The 19415-nt window shown below is 41.4% G+C and overlaps 1 protein-coding gene across 3 annotated transcripts in view; it reads left to right on the top strand.

Annotated features, from left to right (window-relative positions):
• Grb14 (growth factor receptor bound protein 14) overlaps positions 1-19415 on the top strand; it is a 115945-nt gene that overhangs the window by 42258 nt on the left and 54272 nt on the right. Inside the window, exon 1 of one of the 3 annotated variants that reach the window (XM_087654024.1) lies at positions 3119-3341. In XM_087654024.1, coding sequence (XP_087510150.1) covers positions 3279-3341 — 63 coding nt within the window. In that variant the 5' untranslated portion in view covers positions 3119-3278. 3 annotated transcript variants of the gene reach the window in all.

Raw genomic sequence — 19415 nt, 5'->3', positions numbered from 1 at the left:
CTGAAGGAGATTACTGAAAACAGACATCACCTGGCTTAAGTGTACACGCTGTCTTCGTTTCTTTTAGTATGTTGGCTATTAAAAGTGTTTAATTTTTCAGAGACAGCCTTTCCAGCATCAGAGAGTTGTAAAATGTCTTTTATTTTCCACTGAAAATGTAGAAACTGTAATTTTCATGTGTACCAAAGAGGGTCTATCACTCACATTTGAGCAATTAGCTCTCTGTCGAATGATTTTAAGAATCCATACAGGGTTGATAGGTTGGACATCGGTCAAGTCAAAACCTAGATTCTGTCTTGACAAAAAGGAGCCGCATTATGGTGTAGCAGGCTCAAGGGTGTGTATGAAGCAATGTTAGTTTGAAGGCACCCAGACTTCAGACCTGGGAGTGAGCCTGAGACATTCTCATAGATCCTCATCAGTTCTCAAGCTCTGTGTTCTTTTCTCTTAAGCTTCTTCTTTAAGAGAGTCTGGTTTATCCTACTATGTAGTTTCATCTCCCTTGGTGCATCTATGATCCTGGATCTATAATTCCTGTTAGTATTGCAACCCAGAGAGTACAATGTTTTAATTTAAAAGCTGATGTCTGTCTATCACTGAGTCAGTGAAATATATTATTTAATATTATACCTAATTTAATATTTAGGTTTTTATTATTTAGTAATATACCTAATATTTAATAATATACCCAGTATCTAACAATTGGACACACAGTGTTATTTAATTTATTATTTAATAATATACCTAATTATTTAGTAATACACCTAATTAAATATTTATTATTTATTATTTATTTTTACTGATATACCTAATTATTTAATAATATGTGTAACATCTAACAACGTGGACACACAATACATTATTTTCTTTTTTCTTTCTTTTTTTCTTTTCTTTTTTTTTGGAGCTGGGGACCGAATCCAGGGCCTTGCGCTTCCTAGGCAAACACTCTACCACTGAGCTAAATCCCCAACCCAATACATTATTTTCTTAAGGGATAAGGTGAAATAAATAATTTTGGTTTTGATGAAATGCCAGTAAGATATTTAAGACTAAAAATAAAACTATATATATATATATTATTTTCACTGAAACTGAGGAGACAGTGAGGTATAAAATGGTTAATATTCTTGAAGTTATGTTTATACTGAGAGTTTTGTCAATATAAGTTCAAGATTATACGAGATCCTTTTATTTCACAGATGGTAGTCTATCTCTGTAGCAATTTTGTAGTAATTTTCTTTAAAAGACTCTCTGTTTCTGTCTCTCTGTCTCTGTCTCTCTATCTCTCTGTCTCTGTCTGTCTGTCTGTCTGTCTGTCTGTCTCTCTCTCTCACACACACACACATATACCACACACACACACACACACACACACACACACACACACACACACACACACACACATACAGACATGAAAAACATGAAGGTTTGAGGTGGGGGAAACGTACCTTTAGGCAGGCCTGAGGTTCTGAGTTTAATTAATTCCTGGGACTCTCTCTGTCAGCTGCAGAAGTTAAGTGACTTCTACAAGCTGTTTTCTGAACACTCCATATGTACCGTCACATGTATGCACTCATACATATGCACATGTGCACATTACTGTCATGAAATTAGAAATAGAGTATTTGAGAGGAAGCAGGGTCTAGTGTGAAGGTGTGGGAGACAGACGAGTCTCATGGGGGTGAATGTGGTACATGTACACAATATAACTGAATGTAAATATTATTTTGAAACCATAATGAATATATGCATAATGGATATATGCATAATGAACTCGCATAATGAATATATGCCAATAACATTTATCATGATAAGCCTAACTAGATAAGGATAAAACTGATGATCCCAAATTAGACCTGTCTGAGATTGCCTGCCTTAAGCACACTGAATGACCTTTCTCCTAGACACTGAGCTGAGGAGACATTGGGGTTTGGAATTCAGAGTAGGGAGTCCTTTTGAGGAATAGGAACTCAGCCTGTGCAGAAATCAGACTCAGGTGAGGCAGTCAAGCACTCCCCCTGTGGATGCGGTTGGCATGGTTACATGGAAGGTGTGTGTCTCCATAGCCATCTGTGCTCCCACCTGCCCCGCTGATGAGGCTATCCTGCCACTCTCTGCAGAAGGCAGAGCCTTCACACCGGGGGCAGTGCCTGGCCTGTGGGTTGCTGCTAAGGAACACCATGTTGCAGCAGGCTTTGCCAATGCCACAGTCCAGACTGAGTTAACCCTCGTGAAAACTCAGATTGGTTTTTATATGCAGGTTTTTTTTTTTTTTTGGATATTTTTGAGTGTTTCTTTCATTCTTTATTGGAAACTTCCTTGTTAAGGATTAGTCTTTGTTTTGTGTTTACTTGCCAACTTCCTCTAACCCCTAAAATATCAGAATAAAAATGAGTTATTTTAAAAAAAAATAGCAAAAAAGTTATTAAAGGTTTAAGGTTGCTTTGAGCAGCAGCTGTTTTTTTTTTAAGTGTTTTAATATGCTAAATTATGCAAACCTCTGCTTTTCCCAAATGTGTGAAGATCAGAGCAGATATCATGAATTCTTTTTCTATTTAACATTATTTATACTGATTGCCAGATTTGTGCTTAATAGGTAATATTCAACAGGCTATGACCTTGAGAATGGCTGGAAGTTTCATAGTAGAAACATTTTAGCTGCTTGCGACATGATAGATATCGCTTATGCTAAATCTAGCATTGAAATTTATGGCATAAATTAAAATGCTTCCCCAGTTTTAAGCGAGGGTTTCTTTCTGTGCCTCATACCTGATGTTACAGTTGCAGCATTTATGAATTGTGTGAGTAGCATAATTAAGTTAGGTTCACTTACATACACATATACTTTAACATATACAACTAACGTAATGTGTGTCAACAATGTAGCGTTCCTCTTCTGCTTTGCGTTGAAATCCTTTATCGAAACAGCTGCTTAGTCAACAAAGATGGCATTGAATTGCACTGTTTTGGAAAAAAAAAAAAAGAAGGGAACTAGATGCCTGTTAATCTGGTTCTTTAAATATCATAAACAAAAGTATCCGAATGAGTCTCCAAGGACAAAGGCGGGGTTCTGGGAGCTGTGATTGGCTGCAGCCCTGTCCTGTCCGCAGCCATCCTTAATTGGCTTTGGGTAGCCGGAGATCACAGAAGCAGGGTGACATTTATTACTTCCCTAGAGTTTCTTTGCACTGAGCCTTGAGATTCCCGAGGAGTAACCATCAAGGACTCCTTTCATTTCGTCTGTGGTCTCTAAGAGGGATCATTCTAGAAAGCCGAGCATGAGTTTGAGTGCAAGAAGAGTCACCCTGCCTGCCATAACGCCTATAGTTCTACAAAAGAGGGTAGGTGGATTATTTTACTTCTTCCAACCTTGCCAGTGTTTCCTGCCTCCATTTTTCTGTTACTGTGTATATGCTAACAACTTTGAAGCTTACATAACTGTGAGGAAAGAGTGGAATACCTTCGAGGCTGAAGGTACTTAAAAAGACAAATTATCGAACTCAAAGTTAGGGGGAAAACATTGCCAGAACATCTCTGTGGTAAAAATACGTCTATGTAAAAGCCACCTGTCTCAGTTACCGTCTGATGTGACTTAGACAGTGCAGACAGCGAGCTTCTCCCTTTTCTTCTTTTCTTCTGTAACTTCGGGCATCTCTGCCTTTAGTTCAGCAGGAGATCTGCAAGGTGCTGTGTTCTGCATTTGCGAAGGGCTCGCTTCTTTGTTTGTGTGTGACTCCGAGCGCAGCATCTGCCTCTTCACCGTTGGGAGGACTCTGTAAGAGTTGAACTGATTATCTTTATGTGTCGGCCCATCTCTGTGGAGTTCCTGTTTGCCCGAGAAAAATTTTCCCATTACATTCTCCTAGGAAAGGGATTTCTATTAATTATTAATCTAGTGAAGCCCACGTATGAAAATAGTAGGGGTTTTTTTTTTTGGAAGATTACTTTCATGTCTTACTTGTGACATTTCATTTGGTAAGACTGTATTTGTCCCGTGCAATGTAACTACTGTAAGCTTCTCTTGCCAGCACAACCAGATGCCCCAAACTTACAGAACCACAGTTTTGGGGAACAAAGGCATGGAGACACGTTGCTGCAAAAATACCCTTTCTGAGTGGTTCTAGTGACACAAGACTCTATAGTGTTTCTCTACTCAGTCCTTTAAAAGTTAACTGTTAACTATTAGTGGATTCCATTAAGTCAAAGGTCATGTTTTAACTTACTTGAAACGGAACACATTGAACAACCAAAAATTTTTTTTAAAAAAGGAAACCTTTTTTTTTATTATTGGTTTTAATATTTAGCTTTTAGATTTTTTTTTCCAGCCGGTCAGTTGCTAGTTGCTAAGACTGCCTCACTTGGCTTCATCGAGGCAACATTGTAGCATTGTCCATGTGTGTTATTTATTTTTCTTTATTTTCCTTCATGCCTTTCTTTCATGATAATCAAATAATTAAAACATTTTGCTTTGAGCTTGAATCTTTATCTTCGCTTATATTTAATGGCAGCGTTGGTTCTCGGAGGGATAGACATGTGGGAGAAGTATGTCAACATTTATCCAATCCCGTTCTGTTTGACTTCTTTACTCAGTTAACGTTACTGCATAGGATCGCCAAACCTTACCGTGTGCTTTGTTTTATGGTCCGTTAGTGGGATTGGTTGCTTAGTCCCTGGGTTCTCTTACTGGCGGAGCCATGTTATCACATCATGACCCGTGTGGGGACAGCTTGGGTATAGGTAATTGATATCTGGGGCAGGATTGGGGGAGATGGTAGTTTGTGACCCTAAGGGTAGATCTCACATTGCCTTGGTTCTACCTGAGATTTTAAGTTGCCTATTATTCATCACACAGCATGGAACAATGAAAAAGCCTCCCGCCATTTTTGAGAACCTTGACCTAATAGCAAAGGTGGACTAGGTAGAAACAAAACTTGGCTGGAAAACAGTTTCCAACACAATCTACTGAAGAGAAAAACAAGGTGGCTTCGGAAAGCTGTACTTGCTCCTGCTTCCTTCTTAATAAATATCTTATCAGGATGCCATTATAACATTGCACATAACAATTCCCCAAAGCCAGTTCTGTGAGTGTATCTGTTGATGACCTGGAGCATCCTTGTTTTCTGAATCAATTTAGGCCATTTCTCCCAAAGGATCTATTTGTCTACTCAATTGGTTTGAAAACCTTGGTCTGTTTTTTGTCCCCTTAATTTTAGAAAAATTCCACTTTTCTGACTGAAAGTCATCCACCCGCTATGGTCACAAATTACTGTGTATTTTTTGTTTGTTTCTTTGTTTTACTTTCTTCTTTGAAGATATAAGAATTTTCTATACTTGCCATTTTTCTTATGCCCTAAAATTTTAAATGATTTTACACTTAGCAAGTGTTTCATTAAGTCTCCATTTGATTCCTAGCACTGCCCCCCGCAACAGACCTGACAAACACAAACACTTTAGGTATAGCCAGGGAGTGCCATTTCTCCTCTATTCCAGACAGCTCTGCTCACACATTTTGCAAAGAGCTTCAAGGCCTGGATGAGTGGTCCTTGCCAGACAATTTGAGCAGCTGGAATCCCTATCATTGGAAAAGTCAGGAACATTTCAGAACATGCTCAAAGGCACTTGAAGAGGGGATTCTTTTTTTTTTTTTTTTTTTTATTAACTTGAGTATTTCTTATATACATTTCGAGTGTTATTCCCTTTCCCGGTTTCCGGGCAAACATCCCCCTCCCCCCTCCCCTTCCTTATGGGTGTTCCCCTCCCAACCCTCCCCCCATTGCCGCCCTCCCCCCCATAGTCTAGTTCACTGGGGGTTCAGTCTTAGCAGGACCCAGGGCTTCCCCTTCCACTGGTGCTCTTACTAGGATATTCATTGCTACCTATGGGGTCAGAGTCCAGGGTCAGTCCATGTATAGTCTTTAGGTAGTGGCTTAGTCCCTGGAAGCTCTGGTTGCTTGACATTGTTGTACTTTTGGGGTCTCGAGCCCCTTCAAGCTCTTCCAGTTCTTTCTCTGATTCCTTCAACGGGGGACCTATTCTCAGTTCAGTGGTTTGCTGCTGGCATTCGCCTCTGTATTTGCTGTATTCTGGCTGTGTCTCTCAGGAGCGATCTACATCCGGCTCCTGTCGGTCTGCACTTCTTTGCTTCATCCATCTTGTCTAATTGGGTGGCTGTATATGTATGGGCCACATGTGGGGCAGGCTCTGAATGGGTGTTCCTTCAGTCTCTGTTTTAATCTTTGCCTCTCCCTTCCCTGCCAAGGGTATTCTTTTTCCTCATTTAAAGAAGGAGTGAAGCATTCACATTTTGATCATCCGTCTTGAGTTTCGTTTGTTCTAGGGTTCTAGGGTAATTCAAGCATTTGGGCTAATAGCCACTCATCAATGAGTGCATACCATGTATGTCTTTCTGTGATTGGGTTAGCTCACTCAGGATGATATTTTCCAGTTCCAACCATTTGCCTACGAATTTCATAAAGTCGTTGTTTTTGATAGCTGAGTAATATTCTATTGTGTAGATGTACCACATTTTCTGTATCCATTCCTCTGTTGAAGGGCATCTGGGTTCTTTCCAGCTTCTGGCTATTATAAATAAGGCTGCAATGAACATAGTGGAGCACGTGTCTCTTTTATATGTTGAGGCATCTTTTGGGTATATGCCCAAGAGAGGTATAGCTGGATCCTCAGGCAGTTCAATGTCCAATTTTCTGAGGAACCTCAAGACTGATTTCCAGAATGGTTTTACCAGTCTGCAATCCCACCAACAATGGAGGAGTGTTCCTCTTTCTCCACATCCTTGCCAGCATCTGCTGTCACCTGAGTTTTTGATCTTAGCCATTCTCACTGGTGTGAGGTGAAATCTCAGGGTTGTTTTGATTTGCATTTCCCTTATGACTAAAGATGTTGAACATTTCTTTAGGTGTTTCTCAGCCATTCGGCATTCCTCAGCTGTGAATTCTTTGTTTAGCTCTGAACCCCATTTTTTAATAGGGTTATTTGTTTCCCTGCGGTCTAACTTCTTGAGTTCTTTGTATATTTTGGATATAAGGCCTCTATCTGTTGTAGGATTGGTAAAGATCTTTTCCCAATCTGTTGGTTGCCATTTTGTCCTAACCACCGTGTCCTTTGCCTTACAGAAGCTTTGCAGTTTTATGAGATCCCATTTGTCGATTCTTGATCTTAGAGCGTAAGCCATTGGTGTTTTGTTCAGGAAATTTTTTCCAGTGCCCATGTGTTCCAGATGCTTCCCTAGTTTTTCTTCTATTAGTTTGAGTGTGTCTGGTTTGATGTGGAGGTCCTTGATCCACTTGGACTTAAGCTTTGTACAGGGTGATAAGCATGGATCGATCTGAAGAGGGGATTCTTATCAGCGAGTGTGTCCTTCTGATGTGGCCCTGGGATTCTGTTAGAGTGATTAGAGGCCGAACTTGAACTATAATCATTTACACAGAGCCAAGCCTGAGAACGGTCTGGTAAATTCTGTCTTGTAGATTGAAGAGAAAATTTGGACTTCTGATTCTGTAAATGATTGGAGATCATCGATTTCAGGAAATAAAAATTTTAATGTTTCATCAGATCTCTGAATCTTTTACCTTAGCTTTTTTTTCCTCCCAGATTATCTCCTAGATAGTTTCTTCCTCTTCTTCCCTGCTCTTCCCTCTTCAATTCCCCTTGCCTTGTCTGAATCTCTTGGATGTCGAGTACTTTTGCAAGGTCACCCAGAAGGTCAATGACAACACTAGAAATAGCACCCAGGCTTGGTGAGTTTCATGGGGTTTTTCCTAGGTGTGTGTTATGTCCTGGAGCCAATCTGTAAATGAAATTGGCTTATGGTGTGTACAGTTAGCATTAACCTCACTTCTGGGTTTGGTGAAGGCAGATCCTTCCACCTTTCTCTGCACCTCCACCAACTCCTGTATGTTCTCGAGTAGAACATGTTTTATGTAGAAAGCGGTTGCTCTGCCTCTTTATCTCTCTGTGTCTTTCTCTCTGTCTGTCTGTCATTTCTCTCCCTGCGTATGTGTTTGTGTAAGAGAGAGGTGAGACAAGAAAGAGGGAGACAGGGGCGCACACATAAGCACATACATATGCACACACACACACATACACATACACACACACACTCATACACACATGGGATAGGGTGGGGTAGGGTGTTGGGGCACCTGAACTGAAACTCTAGACTGGCATATTAATTACACCAAGAAGAACATTTTAAGGTCACGGAATTAACAGTTGAATATTGTGGTGTATAAAAAAAAATAAATAAAATGTCTGCAAGATCAGAAGACCTAACACCATATTTTAATTCTGCAATTCGCAGTACTTGATGCCTCTGTTCCGCTCATACTGCTTGTCAGATTATGCTTGCAAATAATTTTTGCCTTCTTTATGCATCCTACCCTTGTAGAAAAATATTCGTAATGAGCACAGATTCCTAAAGTCATTTCAGAACTGAAAGAGGAGGGGAAAACCCAATTTGTATAATACACTTTTCCTTAAGACCCAAGGTCCTTAGTAAGGGGGAATTCTACATTGATATACGATAGAATCATGCTCTAACCATATTTCTCATACAGCCAGTCATTTATGCGATTACATATTATCACATCACTGTTTTTCCCAGAAAGTTTTGAGCGGACTCATAGCTGCTCAGTAAACATGTGCCCCAGGCCTGGCTGGCCCTGGAGCTACCAGCTTCACCATAGCCTGCAAGGGAGCCTTTCCCCCTCCCACTCGAGGTGACCTTAACCCCATGGGCTCTGTGCTCCAGCTCCCAGGGTTGGCTCTCTGGCCTGTGGTGCCCCTTGCTTTCTTTCTGAAATGCTATTGTCTAAGTCTCGCTGCAAACCATACACTTACTCCAGTTCTCAAAAAAGTCTCTTTGCTTTTTACTCCAGTGTCTTAATTCTGAAGAAAAAGATAAGGATTTGTTATTCAGCAACCATGTCCCGTGACATCACTTCACTGTTGTCTTTTACAGTACTGAAATCTTAGTAGCCACCATGTATATTTACCGCATGCTTCGGAAAGTTTTAGATTTTTCATCTTCTCTGTGTGCTGTGCTTTCCTTTTCTTTTCTTTTCTTTTCTTTTCTTTTCTTTTCTTTCTTTCTTTCTTTCTTTCTTTCTTTCTTTGCAGTATTGGTTTTCAGAATTTTTTCCGTTGCAATTCAGGTTTCATATTTTATCTTGCAATTTTAATTGATCATTTTGCTGCTTATAAGCAGAATTTAACTTTGAGTAATGAGAAAGGACCAAAGACATGGATCGAACTGGGGAGATACTATTTACTTCCTTATGCTCTGCGGTAAAGATCAGTCTACCATTCATCCTGCGCTGCCGCGATGTCTTCGGGCAACCAATTCTCTCTTGCTTATTATATGCTCCCTGGTGTGGGCCCGCTTCCCTTTTATGGGGTGATGAATGCGAATCCCCAGGCATCCTGTCCATAGTCTTGGCACTGAGGATGGATGCCCAAGGCAGGCGGGCAGTCTCGTATTAACGCGAGACTCGGGACCAAACGGGAACTTATGCTTCCTGGCTGTGCCTGGACCCGGTGGGTAACGGAACTCAAAGCACACCAGGCAAGCAGATCTGGAGCTCGACACGCTGCTCTTCTCTTCTCACAAGCATCGAGATTCTTTCAAAGTTAAAGTTAATAATTTCATACATGAATATTGTATTTACATTCATTTCCCCTCCCTTCCTCCAACCCCTGATATATCCTCCTCTCTCTCCTGTTCCACCTCAACTTCATGGTCTCTTTTTCATTATTATTGTCACACGTGTGCATACAACCTGTTGAGCTACTTAGTGCTGCTATATTATATGTATTATATGTATTATATGCATTATATGCATTATATGCATTATATACCTTATATGTAGTATATGTATTATATGTATTATATGTATAGGGCTGACCACTTGGTGCTGGGCAACCATTTAGGGGTCTTCTACCTTTTTCTTTCAGCAGTCATTAGTTTTCTGCAGTTCTTCCTCTAGACATGGGTAGCTATGAGGACTCCCCCCTCCCCTCCCCCGCCCCAGCCATCCGTGTAGGCTTGTGAACTGATGGCGAGATTGCTTAAATCTAGAAGTCACTGTCTCACAGAAGATGTCCTGGATCTTTGGCTCTTACAATCCTTCCGATCCCCTTCTTGTGATATGCATGATCGGCTGGGGCTGTACATCACCAAAGGGAATCAACAGATTCAGTGCAATACTACCATAACACTCACAACGTTCTCCACAGAAATGCAAAACCACCCTAAAAGGTGTAGGTAATAAAGACTCCAAAGCAACCCTGAGCAGACAGAGCAGTGCTGGAGGGAAGACCATTTTGTATTTCAAGATGTGATGTGTTACAGAGCTGTTGTAACAATGCCAGTTTGGCACTGGCCCAGAAATGGACATGAATAGAACAGAAGACCCAAATATGAGTACATGTAACTGCAGTCATTTTTTTTAACTTATTCATTTTGCATCCTGCTCACTTCCCCCTCCCTGTCACCCCCTCCCACCCACAATCCTCCCCCCATTTCCCTTCCCCTTCTCCTCTGAGCAGCTGGGGGCCCTCCTGGGTATCCCTCCACCATGGCACTTCAAGTCTCTGCCAGGCTAGGTGCTTCCTCTTCCACTAAGGCCAGACAAGGCAGCCTGGCTAGAAGAACATATCCCATGGACAGGCAACAGCTTTTGGGATAGCTCTTTGGGATGCACATGAAGACCAAGGTGCATATCTGCTACATATGTTTGGGGGTATGGGGTAGGTCCATCCCGTGTATGTTCTTTGGTTGGTGGTTCAGTCTCTGAGAGCCCCAAGTGTCCAGGTTAGTTGCTTCTGTTGGTCTTCCTGTGGAATTTTATCCTCTTAGGAGTTACAGTCTTTCCTCCTACTCTTCCATAAGAGTCCCCAAGTTCCAACCATGTTTGGCTATGGGTGTATACTTTTGTATACCATGCTAGACTACTGTCTTTGCATAACAGAGTATCATTAATAGTGTAAGGGACTGCTGCTTGAACAACTTCAGTCATCTTATATTTGATAAGTAGTGCTGGGAAAACTGATTGTCAACATGGAGAAGAATGAAATTAGATAGGTAACTGTCACCCAGAAAAACAAAACAACAAAAACAAAAAAATTCAAATGGATGAAGAACCTTGATATGAAACCTGAAACAATGAAACTTCTAGAAGAAAACAAAGGCAACACCCTACAAGGTATAGAGTTTCTTAATAGGACTCCATTTTCCTAACAATGAAGGCATCGGGATTCTTCAGACAGATATATGTAAAGAGTGAGCACGAGGGTTAGCTAGCTATCACCCACAAGTGCCTCTGCCATTCTTGATATTCAGAAAATATTGTATTGGTATGGTATCATGTACAAAGTGTGGTAGCATCTTTTGGAGGAAATGTGTTCTCTGCCTGTGTGGGGGTGGTAGGTGGGCCGAGAGGGCAGGTGGCTGCTTCTCTGAGTAAGCAGGGCCACAGAGATCTCCAGGTAGGGTCTTGGGATGGAGTTTTGCTTGGAGAGTGAGGTGGTAATCATTCCTATTTTTTTTTTAAATCTCATTCATACTAAACTTTGATTTACTTCCAGCTCATGCCATTTTTATTCCGGTAACTGCATTGTGTCCTTAACCCAGAGGCCTGTCACTCAGATCACGGTCTGGGTTATATTTACACAGTTTTTCATTGCTTGAGATACAAGGTTTCAGGAAGCATTCTTGGTGGACGGTGTGTGTTTTAGAGGAGAAAGCCACCTCTTTCTACCTGAGTTCAGTTCTCTCCATAGCCTATGGAGTGACCTTATGTTTATCCATTTGTACAATTTCTTTATGTTCCTCAGAATGCTGAATTTGCAAGGACCATGTTAAAAGCATTAACACATTGGAGAAGCCCAGAGAATGTGAATTCTATCTTGGATCTAAGAAAAGACTTGTGTTTTGTGTTCATTTGTTGGGTCGGTTTTTAGTCTTCTGATGTTGATGGTACATGTGCTGTCAGAGAGACAGTCCCCATACATCCCCAGACTAGCTAAAACCACACATTCTCTCCTACAGTCTCTTGAAAGCTCAGAGTACAGACAATATGCCACTGCGCTTGGCTTTAGAATACTATGTTTTATCAGTATCATAAGCAATTTAAACTTAATGAGACAAAAATTTAAATAAAAACTCTGTAATCACCAGAAATTTAAATTTCCTGCTAAAGTTGTTGCATAAAACTTTTCGTTGTAGCAAATGAGTTTAATAAAAACTTATTATCCTTCATATCATGCTACCATGGCCAGAAGAATGGTGTACTTTTCAAATAGTGTACGCTTCATACCGCTCACTTTCTATAGCTGTGTTTATGACTGCCCTGGGACTCGAACAAACAACTAACCAAACAACAAACAAACAGATAGCCGCTATGCTGTGTTCGTGCCTCTCTGCCTATCATCTATCTATTCTTGGAACACAGATTGAAGTGCACCAAGATATGCGGTTAGATTATTGGTCCATTCAGTGTCCTAGCAGTTGGTAGTCAGTGGCTGGCATGGTTGTATATTTGTAAGAGCTAAAGCTCTTGGCCAGTTTGGCAGGTTAGGTGTGCAGCCGTGGGGCTGAGTCATCTTTGATCAGGACATGGTTGGCAAAGGCATAGTCTGTGCAAGATGAACATACTTAATCTGAAAACCCAAATAATGAAATAGCCCTAAATTTAAAGCTTTTCCTTGAAGCCACGTGATGTCACAAAGAAAAGTAGTGTATACCAAAGACACTGAATAGAATTGCCCACCCAAGCTCTGTATATAAATGAAACATAAATGAATTCTGTTTACAGAGGGATTCTTTTTTTAGGATAGCTCAATGTGTGTGCAATATTCCAGACAGAGAGAGAGGGAGAGGGAGAGGGAGAGGGAGAGGGAGAGGGAGAGGGAGAGGGAGAGGGAGAGGGAGAGGGGAACAAAAATCTGATATATTTTCCACTCAAGCACTTCAAACAAGGGCTACTCAGATGAAAATTACTATTACTTGTGTAAGTGCAGTTTTTGTGAAAACAAGATATTGACCTACTATTGGTATTTCTCAACATTGTTGTTTCTCTTTATTCTTCTTAGAGTTTTATCCCTTAGGGTGAAAAGCCACAGTCCCAGGCCTTTTCATTGTCTTCATCCAGCTCCAACTTGTGGCTTTTGGCAAGATGGCAGACTTTCTGTCATCCCCAGAGACCAGTAGAAATCAAAGGAGCTGTGATCTGCTTAGCACTAGGTCCAGATTCTTTTGAATCTTCAAGGCTGGTGGTCAAAGTCATTTTGGATGAGGAAGATTGGTTGGAGAAAGGTCATCCCCAAAGCTCCTACTAATGAATGGCAGAGGGCAGAGTTGTAGGCTAGGCCTGTCTTCCAGACAGAAAACTGGCTGGAACAATGGGGGCACATGTGCTGCATGCCCCAGCTGGAGAATGCATACCTCATGTCCGTGCTCCACCACACTTACTGTATAACCCAACTCTGCACAGCATTCTAGGCAGGCACTGTACACCCTGCTTCATGGGACATCCTGTGTATGGCTCTGTTCCACAGAGCAGCCAGGGCACAGACTGTATGCCCTTCTCTATAGAACAACCTGGACACACACTGCATGCCCTCCTCTATGGAACAACTGTGTTACTTTCTTCTCTAACCTGTATCCTTCACATGGGACAGTTCTCACCTCTTTTGCTAATCTGTTTTTACCCTCTGACTTAGTGTTTCTTGCTGTGTCCTCAGCCTCATCTCTAAGCCAGTGACTAAGTTACCCTGAGCATCCATTGGGGCTATAAGGAGATCTTGAGACCTAATCACAGTAGATTATTTTCCTTTAAGATTCACAATACGATTACTGTGCAACACACACCCTTGAGTGCTGTTAGCTCTTCATGCATTTTAAAATAGGAGAAGTCGAAGATTTGGAAGATGATCTGTTGATGGTCACCACCAGTCTGACCCAGATCAAATTCCAGTATTCCCAGCACTGTAGACACCTGGGCTGTAACTCCATGGGAACAGGCACTGAGCCTCACGTTATTTTGTAAACCACAATGCTTGGTCCATGCCTGGCACACAAGGCTGATTAAAAATAGCTGGAGTGATGGGCAGTCTCAGACTCCTGCTTGGGGCTGTCTGAAGGGCTGGTTCTCTTGGCTGCTCACCAGTCCCCTGAGCCAGAATTTAAAAATAATAATCTCTTGTTGGCAAGGAAACAAGTAGGACTTTTGGTAATTTCAGATACTACCTCCCTCCAAAAATATAAAGATTTCCAACCCGCTAGGGTATTAAAAATGCTCAGTTTTCAGGCAGGTCCAAAAGAGAAATTATAATATTATGCTGGCAATCATAACATTGTCAGAAAGTGATTGTAGCCCTATGGTCAGTCCTGGGTCTCTGTATTTTGGAAAACACCAACAGTAATGTAGTTTTTGGAGTCAAATTAACTTCAGCAGTCAAGTTAATATTTGAGGGGAAATTTCAATATCAGTATTCTAAATCACAAGACCTCAGAAATATTTTCTCTCTCACATACGCAGGTGTGTATGTCTGCCTATATATGGGCTCAGAGAACATTTTCTCACTATTAATATAGAAGCAACTAATCTTAAACGTTCAAATGTTTAAGAATTGAAAAAAATTCTACCTCGATACAAGATTATAAATATATCAAGAAGGAACTTCATGCACTTAATAATCTTCTGCTTGTGCCTTTCACGATATATATTTGCTTTTTTTGTTTGTTTTTGTTTTACATTTATTTGTTGTCGATGTGTGTTTGGGGTAGTGTGGCTATCTTTGGGGAGGTCAGAGAATCACTGGTGGGGGTACATTCTTGTCTACTTCTCTGTAGGTGCCCATTGTATGTCCCCAAGGATTTCGTTTAAGTGTGTACACTTGGCCGTATGCTGAGCCATTGCCCCAGACAGAGAAACCTATTTGGGGGGGTCTGTATTTGTACCAATTCAGAATAAAGACTCCCTCTGCTGGCTGTTTCTGTATTTGCATGCTTTCTGACACTCAGAAAACAATGAAAAAGCAAGCAACTCTTTGGCATTCAAAAGTTAGGTGCTTTGTGACATATGTCTCATTTATGTTCTGATGTAAATCGTAGCTCACGAACACTTTTATAGACAGGGTCATGAAACAGTAGCAGCTTAAAGAGGCACGGACACTGGGCTAGCAGTGGGGGAGGAATTCAGACAGTGTCCAGGTGGCGCCTATGCAGGCCCCATGGTTCTGCCAGGGAGCAGGTGCCTGAGCAAGTCATTTCTTCCCTATCCCTGACTTCCTCCTTTCTAAGATGAGGGTGTTTGTCAGTTGTTCAGCCTGAATTCTGCTACCTTTTATTATCCTATTATTCTGAAAACATTGTGTCTTTTTCTTTTTAAATAGTAGTATGCACAGTATGCATTTCACACTGATACATGAGAAACATTTAAAAGAAACAGAATTACAGCCTGTATATAAATTGGTTGTCCCCTAGAACTGTCACAGCATAGGAATGTTAGTATTTGGAAAGTGATACACACAACACACACACACACACACACACACACACACACACACACACACACACGGATGTGGTTTAAAGTCTATGGAGTAACACATAAATATCACAGAGAGACTGTATGCTGCATATACCATTGACTGTTTAGCACTATATATTACATAATAATGCCATTCACTACACCTCCAATTAAACTGCAACAGACCTTTCATAGTAAGGGTCATGTGAGTTTCCATGTGGAAAAATTTAGAAATCAACGAAGACAAATGGTCCCTAACAATGCATGGATGGATGCAGTTTGTCCCCATGAATGTGATGCAGCTAGATGCGCCACATCTGTGTTCTTTTTGTTTGTCTGCTTCTCTCTACACTCTTTCCCCTCCACCCCTCTCCATTTGTCCTTCCTTCTCACTGTCTGAACTGATTTGAACTTTTTCACTTAGACATGTATAGTGGTTATTGTGGGAATAAATGATTACTTAAAAAACTGAAAGGGGGGCTGGGGATTTAGCTCAGTGGTAGAGCGCTTACCTAGGAAGCGCAAGACCCTGGGTTCGGTCCCCAGCTCCGAAAAAAAGAACAAAAAAAAAAAAAAAAACTGAAAGGAGACATCAGGCTAACAGTGGGCCCAATGTAAGCCTAACCAGTGGTTTCTGCTTTAAGTGTAGGTGTTAGCATTTAAGAAGTTTTGTATCTTGTAAAAAGGGATAGCCCTAAGTGATTGCATGTGTCTTAAAACAGTGACTATTCAGAGACACGTCTTGGATGAAGTCATTGGGAAATTAGCATGGGATTTTTGACTTGATGCTCTATAATAAACATTGAATTCAAATGCATAGAAATGGTGTGTGTGTGTGTGTGTGTGTGTGTGTGTGTGTGTGTGTATGAGAGAGAGAGAGAGAGAGAGAGAGAGAGAGAGAGAGAGAGAGAGAGAATGTGTGTGCATGTGTACGTATGTATGTGGAGATAGCTTAGGATGGAAGCCCATATATGTGTGTATATGTATGTGCACATATGTATATAGGGGTAACTTTGGATGGAAGACTATATGTGAGTCAGATTTTCACATGTGGCAATGTGAAATCTCTTTCTAGGTCAAATTTAGGACATGCCCACTACTGAGGCTTTGTGGGGTTGCTTTTTCTCAGGAACTCGAACCAATTTGAGACATTTTGAATTTTTTTTTTTTTTTTTTTTTTTTTTTTTTTTTTTTGCATCTTGGGCCTAGAATGCAGAACTAGACCCGCTGGCTACTCCGGTTCCTGAGTCTTGAGTTTGTTCGCTTTGACTAGGCACTCTTCATAACTGTCAGAGCGAAGCAGAGCAGCAAGCGACTGCTAAGTCAAGGCTCCTACACGGAAAGCTTGGCAACCACCCAACCTGTGGTCTTAAAAGTAAATAACCTTAGGGATGAACTTAAAGACCCTGGGCCAGGAGGAGCCTGAGAAGTCTGAGTACTTAAACCCCAAACTTCCAAATGTGAGAAAAAGAAGATCTGGGGCAGATCTTCTGCTGTTAGTAGCTAAACCCCCTTTCCATGATGGTCCTGTCGGCTGTTGAGCCGTCTATTCTCATGCCCCTATTGAGCAGAGCCATTCGAAGCTTCTATTTTAGATATTGAGAGATGCTTTGTAATTCGGGTGTGGTAGACTTCGTTCTCCATTTTAGTGGTCCCAAGGGACACAGGCACTCAGCATGTCTGGTTGAGACCACCCTTCTCCTCCCTGGTGTGCTACCAGCTGTGAAGCTCCCCTAGTTCTGCTAAAGCAAATCCAGTCTTGTTGTTGCTATTGTTATTAATATTATTTGCCCTTTTTTCTTCTTCAATACCTTTTCTCATAACATTTGCTTTACCCAGGTTTTTCCGTATGTGTTTTTACATAACCTCAAATATGACAACAGGCCGCTTTAAGTCCCAGATTGGGCTTTGTTCAGCTGAGAAATTCTATGAAAACTTGCTAATATTTTCTCGTTGGTCTGCATGTGTGGTTTCAAATTTGAGGGCTCAGTAGTGTTGCTGTGGAATCCCTAATGCCTCACATGGGGCTACAATGGCTCCATTCACCACTGAATAACTGTTTCATTTGTCCATTGTGAGCCCCGGGTCCTGCTGGCTGCTGGAGAGAAGATGGGAAGCAGCTATGACTGATGTTGTGTGGTGATCTGAGTAGCGATGGCTTTGGAATTTGATGACACAGGTACACCACTCATGGAATAGACAATCTGGCCTTAAACTGGAAAAGTCATCGAAAGTTCCCTCATAGAAATAATGGCGTGTCTGAGACTTTAGGGAAGAAAAGTAGGTTGCAGGAAGACAGGTCAGATAGTACCAGTAGTAAGTGCATTATATTCAAGGGTCCTGTGTTCTGGAAGGAGCTAGGCACGTGTGAGAAACTGAGGAGGTGTTGGGCCAGGGGTGGGGGCCATGAGATCAGAGAGGGAGGAGCAGGTTTTGTGGAATGAAGTTGAGAAGCAGACCAGGGGAGTCAGTATTAGTGTCGTTTTCATGCTTTGAATTACTGTAACTAATTAAAAATGCATAGTTTGTGCTCAGGTATAATGATTGTTGAATATTTCCTTCAAATTTAAGTCTCTGTTACACGGTGGTGTCTCTAGGCTATGTCCTTCCTTACTCTTAGTATTTCACACCTACAGGAAGTACAGTAAGGGCACAGGAATAGCGGTGTTATTCCTTGCGTTATAGGGGGCCGTTGGAGCACAGTTGTTTTTGAGATTCATTGTTTGAAAAGCAGAGATATGGAATAAGAAGTAATGAACACATTATTTCCATCCCCTTAAGCAAACACACGGGCTTGTTTAATTCGAAATCCTTACACTGTCTCCTCTTATCTCTGGCCACAGCATTCCTTATTTAGAAGAATGCGACGATCCAAGGCTACTCTGACCTTGCTATAAAAATATTCGTATGATTTAAGTGCATTTGCTATCTGTTAAAAAAAAACAGCAAGAAATCTCGCAGCATCAGAAATGTTTTACAGTCCGTCTTTAGTCGGTGATAGCTTTGGAAGAGTTACAGAAACAAAACCAGCTCCACGTCGGGTCCTAGCTCAGGGAGCTCTTCTTTGGACTCTTTGTCTTAACTTTAATCTTCTAGTAATTATATGTTAGCGATAGAAATAATGGATACATAGGATTAAAGAATGAAACTTAAGCATTTTTGTAATTGTAATTGCAGTGAGATCCATTTAAAATATGTTTATCACATTCTTTTAAATCAGTACTAGTTAATATTAATTAAGCTCAGAATTTTCCCAAACTAGACACTCCAGCACAGGGGCAAGCGGGGTCCAGTCATTCCCCGCACATCTGTCCTCTATGTTTGCCCTTTTTTCTTTCTCTCACTCCATTCTATGTTTTTGTTTTTAGTGATTCCTCTCATACACTTCTCTGCTGTGACAAGCTGTGTCCTTGCTATTGTCCTCTGAGGAAGCTGAGGACAGTGAGGGCGGGGCTGTGGAGCGTTTATCAGATTCCCATGATGGTGGTTTGGAAAGCCCTTGACAAATACTCACTGGACAATTCTGACTCACCCCACTGGCCTAGAGTGCATCCAGCTTGGAAGGGAATGGGGATCCCCTTGGCATCTACTGGTGTGGTCAACTGTGCGGGGGGAGAAGAAAGAGGGAGAGAGGGAGGGAGAGAAGGAGGGAGAGAAGGAGGGAGGGAGAGGGGGAGAGAGGGAGGGAAGGAGGGAAGGAAAGGGAGAGGGGGAGAGAGAGAGAGAGAGAGAGAGAGAGAGAGAGAGAGAGAGAGAGAGAGAGAGAGAGAGAGCTCTGTCTTTCTGGGCTTCTCCATATAATAATCTACTCTTAGAATCAAATTCCAGGTGATTTCAAAGAAATCCATAGAGTGTTCTGAGAGCATA

Source organism: Rattus norvegicus, chromosome 3 (assembly GCF_021556685.1).
Source record: "Rattus norvegicus strain SHRSP/BbbUtx chromosome 3, alternate assembly SHRSP_T2T, whole genome shotgun sequence".
Taxonomy (NCBI): domain Eukaryota; kingdom Metazoa; phylum Chordata; class Mammalia; order Rodentia; family Muridae; genus Rattus; species Rattus norvegicus.
Note: the sequence above shows the minus strand (reverse complement) of the source record. Positions and strands in the feature narration are given on the sequence as shown.